At 47.2% G+C, this 10446-nt stretch overlaps 1 protein-coding gene across 1 annotated transcript; it reads left to right on the forward strand.

Moving 5' to 3' along the window:
• Nucleotides 1-1512: 1512 nt before the first annotated feature.
• LOC135184091 (transcription factor SOX-3-like) lies at nt 1513-3546 on the forward strand. The gene has a single exon (XM_064159605.1). It carries the CDS (start codon nt 1785-1787, stop codon nt 2739-2741), a length of 957 nt encoding a protein of 318 aa, XP_064015675.1. The 5' UTR covers nt 1513-1784; the 3' UTR covers nt 2742-3546.
• The last annotated feature ends 6900 nt before the right edge of the window (nt 3547-10446 follow it).

Consider the following 10446-nt stretch of genomic DNA (forward strand, 5'->3'; position numbering starts at 1 on the left):
AAGGCAGCTAGTTTGATCCCACCACCGCGGGACTACGCGGTGCAGTCTCCCGCCCTGCTGAAGCCTCCCCGGCACGGAGACCCCCTGCCTGACACAGCGGGCTTGGGCTGTGTCTCCATGCTCAGCCTGGAGCTCTGCCCTGAAAGTATCATCCGCCCCGAAAGTATCTTCTGCCCCTGGACCGATTACCGTCATTGTCCCCATCGTCCTCTTTTTGGGGAAGCACCAACTGCTGCCAAGCCGAGGGAGTTGAGCCGACAGCGTCTCTCCTTGCCAGGTCTCTACTTGAAGTCCCTCGACCCTACTCTGCGCTCCCGGGGCAGTTTGCTCAGATCTACAGCGACGGATCCGACGGCGCTGCCCACGTCCTCCTGCACCGCCTCTCTCCCGGCGCGGCTCCAAGACTCCAGGCTCAGTTTGTCTCTAGTTGCCCAGCGTACCCCGGCTAGGAGGATCGTCCAGCTTCCCCAGATGGAGCTGGAGCAAAGCGCAGGGGGAGGACGAGGAAGAGCAAGGACACGGCAGCGCGCCAGCCTCCCCCCGCCCCGGCCCCGCGGTGTAGAGCGAGGCAGGCTGGGTAGCTCGATGCCTGCGGTGCATTCAAGGAACTGCCAGTCCTATCCATGCGTCTGGGCAAGGAAGGAAGGAAGGGAGGGAGGGAGGAAGGAAGGAGGAAGAGAGAAAAGATGGAAGGGGAAGGCAAGGGGAGGAGAGAGACGGAAAGCTCCTGATTGACAGCTCCAGTAAGCTATGTTCCACTCACACTCTCTCCGCCAAAGTTTTCTTTCACACGGAGGGAACTTTGTTGTTGCCATGAAACGGGGGAGTTGCAAGCAGAATCACCTCCCCTCACTCTCTTTGAGCGGCCAAGGGAAAAATTTCCAGTAGGGAGGGCGTAGGGAGGGCCGACCGGTAGTTAGCCCAGCCGTGCTCGCAGCCGCGTCCCCGGCAGCCCCTCTCCCACCGAGACGGAATGCCCAGCAGCCGTACCCGGCCCCGGCAGGTCCTGCGGCTTCCTTCCCTGGGCAGGGTTCAGAAGTAGAATAGTTCAGGCCGTCCCACTCCATTTCATCCGCTCCGGGATGGTGTCCGTGCACCACGAACTTGCTCTCCAGAAAGCTTTTCCGGGCTTGAAACAGGGCTGCACATTCACCCAGAAGCCTCAGATCTCTGTACCAGATAAACGTTCGGCTCCGGCAGCGTGGTGACCCGTTCTTCCTCCCCTTTCCCCCGGAGGGCAGCCCCGGTCCGCCTGACGCCCGGGTCCGTTCGTCTTCCTGCAGCTCACCAGGCAGCTGCAGCCGCCCCGCCGCCAGCCCGGAGCTGGGGGCAGGTGCAAGGCCCGGGGACGTAACGGGGGGAGGGAGGGCGGGTCCAGCATCAGCAAGCCCCAAACGACAACTTTTTGGCTTCCCCCCACCCCCGTCGCTGGTCAGTTACCGGCGTCGGGGCTGTCGGGAACCACTCTCTGATTGGCTGCCGGCCGCTCATTTATAGGCCGTCAATCAAACACCCCCGAGACTGTGCGCATCGCTTGGCGCTGCCCGCGGGAAACGCTCCGGAGGCGCTGCTACCGCACCTACACCTCATCGGGGATCGGTGCCTCCGCCAGCCAGCCAAACTTCCTTCTCCCGCATTAGCAGTCGCCCAGGCAGGTGTTGTTTGGTTTTGTTTTGTTTGTGGTTGATTGTTTTTTTTTTTTCTTTTACTTGTTTTTAACTTATTCTCTGCAATCTGGTGCTTGCCTGCTTGCTACCCTGGCGCACCTCTTACCGGCTCCAGCCATGTATAGTATGCTGGAGACTGAAATCAAGACGCCGCAGCCCACGCCGGGCAGCGCTGGGGGCAATCCCGTGCCGGGAAGCAACGGCAAAAGCGGTGGCGCCGGTGGAGCCAGCAACGGAGCGGGAGCTGGATCGGACCAGGACCGTGTAAAGCGCCCCATGAACGCCTTCATGGTGTGGTCGCGCGGTCAGCGCCGGAAGATGGCCCAGGAGAACCCCAAGATGCACAACTCTGAGATCAGCAAGCGCCTCGGGGCCGACTGGAAGCTGCTGAGCGACGCCGAGAAGCGGCCCTTCATCGACGAGGCCAAGAGGCTGCGTGCCGTGCACATGAAGGAGTATCCGGATTACAAATACCGGCCCCGAAGGAAGACTAAGACTTTGTTGAAGAAGGACAAATACTCGCTGCCAGGCAATCTGCTGGCCCCAGGGGGAGGCAACGCGGTGAGCAGCCCCGTTGGGGTGGGGCAGAGGATTGACACTTATGCTCACATGAACGGCTGGACCAACGGGGCTTACTCACTGATGCAAGACCAGCTGGGCTACAGCCAGCACCCAGGCATGAACAGCCCCCAGCTGCAGCAGATGCACCGTTACGACATGACGGGCTTGCAGTACAGCCCCATGATGTCCACGGCCCAGACGTATATGAACGCCGCCTCCACCTACAGTATGTCCCCCGCCGCCTACGGTCAGCAGCCCTCCACGGCCATGAGCCTGGGCTCCATGGGCTCGGTGGTGAAGTCGGAGCCCAGCTCGCCGCCTCCTGCCATCACTTCCCACTCGCAGAGGGCCTGCCTGGGAGACCTGCGAGATATGATCAGCATGTACCTGCCCCCGGGAGGGGATGCCACAGACCCTTCCGCCCTGCAGGGCAGCAGGTTACACAGCGTCCACCAGCACTACCAGAGTGCTGGGACTGGTGTGAATGGTACCGTACCATTAACGCACATATAAACTCGGCTGCTCCGGACGGTTCTCCGTCTTAATCCCTAACTCCACCACCGCTCTCTGGTTTCACCTGGGGACGTACGGCAGTGTTGCTCGGCTTAGCAGACTTAATACTAACTTTGGAGACGTTTTAAAAAGGAAATCCGTTAGTTGTGACTTGATTTTTTTTGTTGTTGTTGTTTAAAAAGATATTCCAGCAAGCTGTTATTCTAATAGAGCACAACTCCTGCCTCCTAGAAGCCGCCGTGAAGTTTTCAAACCACGGGTACTTCTTTCCTGGTTTCTGCTAGGTTGAGCACTGTTTTATTAGGTTAAAAGTTTTCAAAAAGATCTTGCATCTTACAGTTTGATTTCTGACGTTGAAATGACAGATATATATATATATAAAAAGCAGTGGGGTTTTGTTTTAAAACTCGTTCACGTTATCGTTGTGGTTTTTTAAGTGTTATGTTCTTCCCACCTTACCGAGCCTTATTTGGTTTCTATTCACAATCTCTAGCACGACTTTTGAAAGTTTGGTTCCATACAAAAGGGGGAGGTGGGAGAGAGCTGTGCGGGTCGCAAACGCATTTCTTTTATTTATAGTAAGTTGTGTGTCTCGATTTTTCTTAAGCTGTAAACTTATGTAAATTGTTTTGTGAATTTTACTGTGAACCATGTTTGGACATATCAGATGAAGAAACGTTTTAGTTTTGTTTACCGGATTTCTTGAAAGTCATCGAAATACTCCTTCCCTCTCCCTTTCCCTAGACCTTGTTTGCTTCCTTCTTCCACACGAAGAGAGATCAATAAATTTTATATGGGGCACGTCCTCGGTCTCCGGGCGGTTTGTGCGGGGCCAAACACGCTGCCGGTGGCCGGCGGGGAGCGCGGAGCGGGCGCGGCGGGCTCCTTCCCTGGGATCCTTGCTGCAGCTGCCGTCAGACCCTTCGGTTCGGGAGCTGCTATCGCTTTTCGGACGGATTTCTGTGGCTGCCCCGCTGTGCTGTATTTTGTCTGGGGTGGGACTTACTTCTTGCAGTTAATTTTCATCTAAAGGAAGGCGGGATGAGGATCAGGGCAACGTCGCTGAGCTGCTGCGAGCTGCTGCAAGCTACCGACCACTTGTTGCCTCCACTCGGCAGGTTTCCCTCGGCCGGCGGGAAGGGATGGGGGGGTTTACTCGTGTGAGAGTCTGGTTTTTCGTTTGTTTGCTCTTTTTTTAATTTTTTTTCTCTGGAGGATTTTCCTAGAAATCTGAGCTCATCTGAAATATTTACAAAAGTAAAACCCGTTGGGAAACTCTTAATTAGAGCCTATTAAAAATGAATGGTTACAGGAGTCCCCAGAGGAAATAAATTATTCAGTCTCTTTAGTATGTTTGACCACTGCGTTTTAAGCCTGGACAACTTCTTTTCCTTCTCTAGGGCTCTCTGTTATTTCTGACTGTATTTTTGCCGGCGTTGCGAAACAGCCCCGAACCGCTGTAGCCTTCGCGGACCCCCGGGGCCGGGGGCTAAGCTAGTAGCCGGTGAAACTGCTCTCGGCCCGGACCCCCAAGCGAACTTCGTCTCCTGGCTTCCAGCAGCGGCCCGAGGGGCTCAGCCTGCTTCATAGCCAGATTGCCCTTTCCGGCCGTCTATTTTACAACGTGACCCCCCCCGCTCCAGTATTATCTTGTCATTTACTTTCAGTAATATTTGTCTGTTCGTCTTCGTACAGAAAGAAAAGGAACCGGGTAGTACTTCTGTTGTTTGTTTGGTGGTGGTAAAGAGGACTGCTCTGCTCGTCCCTCATGAACAGCGGCTTCGGGGGCACTTCGCTCCCCGCCGCTGTCTGCTTGCAGCGGCCGAGCTCTGTCAGGGGCACCGGGAGCCGTGCTCTCTCTGCTTTTCTCCCTGCCTGCCTCCTTTCCCTCTCTCCGTCGTTCGGGCCTGCTAACTCCTGTGCCCGTAGCCCGGACGCTCCAGCATTGGCTCCTGACTTGTTCTCCCCTGGAATCTACGTGCAGATTCGGTCAGGGCCTTCCTCCTGCTCTTCCAAGGAGGAAAAGTCTAGGTTCTGCAAACCACACTTCTGCGGTGCAGGGTGCCCTATTTCTGGCTGCCTAGGAAAGGGACGGTGCTGAGTGCAGCTGCGGCAGATACTCAAGTCGGGGAGAGACCCCAGGCCACGCAAGCTGCCCTCTGCACAGACAAGCCCCTGGGGCCATCCACTCTTCAGTCCGGGTGGCAAGCCCCTGGCACCACACTCGCTCCCCTCTGCTTAGGAGCAGCTGTGTCAGAACAGAAGGTAATCACTTTGCAAATGGAAACCCGATGTGTTTAACGCTCTCAGCTCCACTCCTTCCATATCTCCTCTGGCGAAGTTCGGTGAACCTGTGGTGGTGGTGGTGTGTCTCCTATTTGCGCTGCTACACTTCAGGGTCGGAGCATGTCTGCTGCTAATTCTGTGAGGAGAAGCAGCCTCGTAGCGCAGAGGTCTGAGACAAGGTGGTAAGATCAGTGGTGTTGCTACTGTACATGGAGGTAGCTATGCGGTGAGGGCAGCAGCAGGCCCCATTTCATCTCAGCCTGGGGGGGACAAACTGCTCCCCAGCGCTCTGCAGAACAGTTCTGGGAGGGGAAGCACGGTGATCCTGATCCCTGAAACAAGTCTCCCTCAGCCTTCCCAGACAGATATGTAGTGCAGATCTGGCAAAAGTGAGGACTTCTGAGCAGGTGAGTGGCTCTCCGCGCTGGAATTTGATTTGTTATCTTCAGAGTTGAATTGCAGCTGTTCTCTTCGTCTGAGTTTTCTCTAAGTATACTCACTGCCACGGAATGGAAGAAATATTGCTTTTCAAAGGGTTGCAGTGTTTTAAAGCCTAAGGGGAGCTTGTGAGCAAGTCCCTGAGGGATCACAGATCCATGTCTCCATACAAACTAACTACCTTGTTAGTCCTGTCTAAAAGTTCATCTCAGTAATCTGTCTTATGGATGCTTTTCACGAAGTATTGAATTCGAGATGCATAGACAAGGTCCTCCGCACAATTTTCATCTTCTAGGGCTGAAATTTACCTTGAAGATCATAACGTGTGGGCAGAGCTTGTGGAAGGGATTGTAAGCAGGCACAACACTGTCGGGGGTGGGGGAAAGACCCATTTCAAGCCTAAAGCAAAGAATTGTGTATAAGTACAAGGAGAGAATAGAATTTCTCTTTCCATCTTCCACTGGAGAGCCAACAGCATACACAGAGGGAGACGTTACTCGAAATAACTTTTTATTTCAAAGGACACTGTTCCATCTTTTACTTGGACTCTAATTAGCCTTGAGAACAAATGCAGGAACTTGTTCTCATTAGAATTAAGGAAGAGATGTGTTATTTGTCCCTCATTCTTAAAATTGAAGTTTATGCTGAGCACAGGTCCTACGTGAACTAAATTTAAAACACCTTCTGAGCCACGCTCATGCAGGATTTCATACTCCTGGTTATGTGAGATGAATCAAAATCAAGCCCTCAACACTCAGAGAAAGCAGGTGAAGTTACTAATGGTTAGGTCCAAGACACATTTGCTCTGTTGTAGATACATCTGCACAGGAACCTCGGCTCCAGAAATCCACAGTACTTTGTAAAATATGGCTATAACTGAAATGATGAGTTGTTGCACATGCAAAATCATTGGCCACTGTTTGCACAGTTGAAACAACTACAGCCTTATTCTGGAATATCTAGAATAGATGCAGCTGTGTAGATCATCCTTAGAAAGACCAAACATTGGCTGTGGAGAGGTTAATAATGTTAAGTGTAATGTCAATATTTAGGCTTTTGCATTAACACTGTTTTGAAAGGAACAGTGGAAGATCACACCTGGTGCTACCATTGGTCTGCAAAAGCAAGAAGTCAGATAGGGTTTATTTTCTGCTTGTCCAGACTCTGATCCTAGATTTATTGTAGTCAAGTCCAGTTAAAGTATGTGGCACAAGTCTGGATTATTTCTATGGTAAAACTGGAGTGACAAAACACAAAAAGCTTCAAGAGAAACCAGATAAAGGTTGAATTCCTTTCTTCTAAGATTTCTCGGGGAAGTAATGGAGAGCTCTTATTGTAGATCTGTTTGTATGGGGTAGTTTAGCAGTTAATGCAGATCAAGTTTTACAGAATAGCTTCCCATATGCTTCTCTGCCTTGACTGGATGCAATAATAATTGCAACACAGTGACTTATTTCACAACAAAATCTCATCAAGATGTGGAATTAATTATTCTTTGCTTGTAAATAAATACTCTTCATAGCCACCTTTGTTGCTTGCTAATTGAGTAAATGGGATTTCAGATTTGACTCCTCCAGGACATCCTCAGAAGCTCCTTATCCATTTTATACCTCAGTTTTCCAGTTTCTAAAGTGAGATCTGTACCTTCTTAATGCAGACAGGGAGGTTGCAATGTGTGTGTGCAAGTGTATGTATGAAAGGACAAGAGAAGAAGGTGGACTGTCACAGTAAATCCATAAAGAGTGTATTTATAAGTCCTCTCTGATTTCCTTTAAGAGAAATATGTACCACTTCAATGTTATATAAGTCAATATTATGCTCAGGCTGCTCATCTTTATTGTTGTTACTAAATTTCATTGTAGAATATTTCTGCCAGATTACTTTTATTTGTCAATCAGCTAAATTAAGACACATCAGTCCAAGCATGGTTTAGGCTGGTTTAAAAATGCTCATGCTGATGTAAATGAAGTCTCCACTTCATGTTCACATGAGGAAGCCGTTGTGGGATTTTAGCACACTACTGCCCCCGAGCTGTTTGCTCAGTTGATCTTCTGGAAATTACTGCACCTTTTCCTATACTTTGACCATCACAGTTCACATGCTGGTGGCTTGGTGCAAACTCGCCTCAGCTGATGGGGAGAGGTGTGAAACACAAACTACCGCATAAGCTGTGCTGCTTCCAAAGAAATGCAAAGTGAAGCAGCTTCTCAGAGCCTTAAAGTGCTGTGTGTATGTTCCACGTACACAGCAGCCCAGAGCTTGAAGAGTTAGGCATAAGTAGGGAAGAGCCTAGCAATAAGAGCAAAATTAAGCAACGTCAAAAACTTGTGAGCTTCTGTCATTTATCTCTTCTGAGGCTTCTGATTGAGACTTCTGGCCTTGGTGAGCTTTTTCTTTGTCTCCACGAAGAATATTATGCATCTTTTCTGTAGAGGCCATAGGAAATAGTACAGCAGTGATTGCACCCAGCCTTCAGGATTTCCCCTTTGTACCAGACTCAGGTTATTCATTTCATGCATCATCATTCTCAGCTTGGTGTGCTGATTTCAAAAATTCTATACATCTGCTTGACACAAAGGGGAGAGACAGAGTGTAGTGGTGGACGTGCCTTAGGTGCATGTAACAACTGTTCTCGAATGCCATTTGCAAGGGAAGAATCTTGAGAGTCAATGGGAACTTTGCCCATTCAGAGTTCAGCATAAGGCACTTGGCATTGATTTCATCTTCATTGTACTGTGCTACCAAGTCAGAAAAGCTCTTCCACAAAGCTAAAAGAAGATATTTTAATCCAAATCATTCTTCTCTCTTTTCTTTCTCTCTCTCTTTTTTTCTTTCTCTCTCTTTTTTCTTTCTCTCTTTCTCTTTTTTCTTTCTCTCTTTCTCTTTTTTCTCTCTTTCTCTTTTTTCTCTCTTTCTCTTTTTTCTCTCTCTTTCTCTTTTTTTCTCTCTCTTTCTCTTTTTTCTCTCTCTTTCTCTTTTTTTCTCTCTCTTTCTCTTTTTTCTCTCTCTTTCTATTTTTTCTCTCTCTCTTTTTTCTCTCTCTTTCTCTTTTTTCTCTCTCTTTCTCTTTTTTCTCTCTCCTTCTCTTTTTTCTCTCTCCTTCTCTTTTTTCTCTCTCCTCTTTTTTCTCTCTCCTTCTCTTTTTTCTCTCTCTCTTTCTTCTCTCGCTTTCCCTTTTCTCTCGCTTTTTCTTTTTTCTTTCTCTTTGTTCTCTCTTTTTTCTCTCTCTCTTTCTCTTTTTTCTCTCTCTTTCTCTTTTTTCTCTCTCCTTCTCTTTTCTCTCTCTCCTTCTCTTTTTTCTCTCTCCTTCTCTTTTTTCTCTCTCTCTTTCTTCTCTCGCTTTCCCTTTTCTCTCGCTTTTTCTTTTTTCTTTCTCTTTGTTCTCTCTTTTTTCTCTCTCTCTTTCTCTTTTTTCTCTCTCTTTCTCTTTTTTCTCTCTCTTTCTCTTTTTTCTCTCTCTTTTTTCTCTCTCTCTTTTTTCTCTCTCTTTTTTCTCTCTCCTCTTTTTTCTCTTTTTTCTCTTATTTTTCTCTCTCTTTTTTCTCTTATTTTTCTCTCTTTTCTCTCTCTCTTTTTCTCTCTCTCTTTTCTCTCTCTCTTTTCTCTCTCTTTTCTCTCTCTTTTTCTCTCTCTTTTTCTCTCTCTCTTTTTTCTCTCTCTTTTTTCTCTCTCTTTTTTCTCTCTCTTTTTTCTCTCTCTTTTTTCTCTCTCTTTTTTCTCTCTCTTTTTTCTTTCTCTTTTTTCTCTCTCTCTTTCTCTTTTTTCTCTCTCTTTTTCTCTTATTTTTCCCTCTCTTTTTTATCTCTCTTTTTCTTATTTTCCCTCTCTTTTTTTCTCTTATTTTTCTCTCTCTTTTTTCTCTTATTTTTCTCTCTCTTTTCTCTTATTTTTCTCTCTCTTTTCTCTTATTTTTCTCTCTCTTTTCTCTTATTTTTCTCTCTCTTTTCTCTTATTTTTCTCTCTCTTTTCTCTTATTTTTCTCTCTCTTTTCTCTCTTATTTTTCTCTCTCTTTTCTCTCTCTTTTTCTCTCTCTTTTTTCTCTCTTTTTTTCTTTCTCTTTTTCTTTCTCTCTCACTCTTTTTTCTTTCTCTCTCGCTCTTTTTTCTTTCTCTCGCTCTTTTTTCCCCCCCCCTCCTCCTTTAAGGTTCACTGGACAATTCTCTTTGTACAGCCTGCAAACAGCAAATGTTACAGTAGGAATTCCTTTTCATTATTGAGCAAAAAGTTCATTTCTTTTAAACTTTAGTCTGTTAAACAAGCGAACATTTGTGAAACAGGTGTGATATTTTTATGAGCGTACCAGAGCTGGGATAGTAACTGAATTAATTGTCATGCCCCTAAAGTAGAAGGAAGTAAAGGAGCTGAATATACAAACTGGCAAACATATGCATCAAGGTTAGTTCTGCGTAGTTTTCCAGGGATTCAACAGGTCCACATGAGCTGCTGCAGCTAAGAATTAGCCCTGTCTGTGTTCTCCCAGGGAAAGCCCTGAGAACAGCTCAGGTTTTCCTGACTTGGCTGATTTTGTGCAATGTTATAAGAAAAGGTCTTAAAAATTATTCTTAAAGCAAGGGAACTATCTTCTTGAAAGTATTTAGCTTCCTTTGTCAGTAACTCTTCTCTTCTTTCAATAGATTGCAGTCTGTACTTGTGTCAAAGAGGAATAATTTTAGCCAAGAACAACATGTTTTAATTTGAAAGTCCTGTGTAAGCAGGTATTAATAATTTTCAATTAATTGTTAGAGAAAATAAGGATTCTTTCGTTGGAATTTTGTTTAGACAGCGGCATAAGAAAAAGATTATTTAAGATTTTAGACTGTGATGGCATTGAAAGATCTCCTGCTGGAGATTCTGGAGTATGAAACACAATTGTTTGTGCTTCTAGCAGAGGAGTGTCCGTTTGTGCGTGTGGTAGAATTGTTATTCAATGACTGACAGGCCAGTTAACAATTGGAGGAGATTTGTGAGCTATGTGGAGAA

This window comes from Pogoniulus pusillus, chromosome 19 (genome assembly GCF_015220805.1).
Source record: "Pogoniulus pusillus isolate bPogPus1 chromosome 19, bPogPus1.pri, whole genome shotgun sequence".
Lineage (NCBI taxonomy): Eukaryota > Metazoa > Chordata > Aves > Piciformes > Lybiidae > Pogoniulus > Pogoniulus pusillus.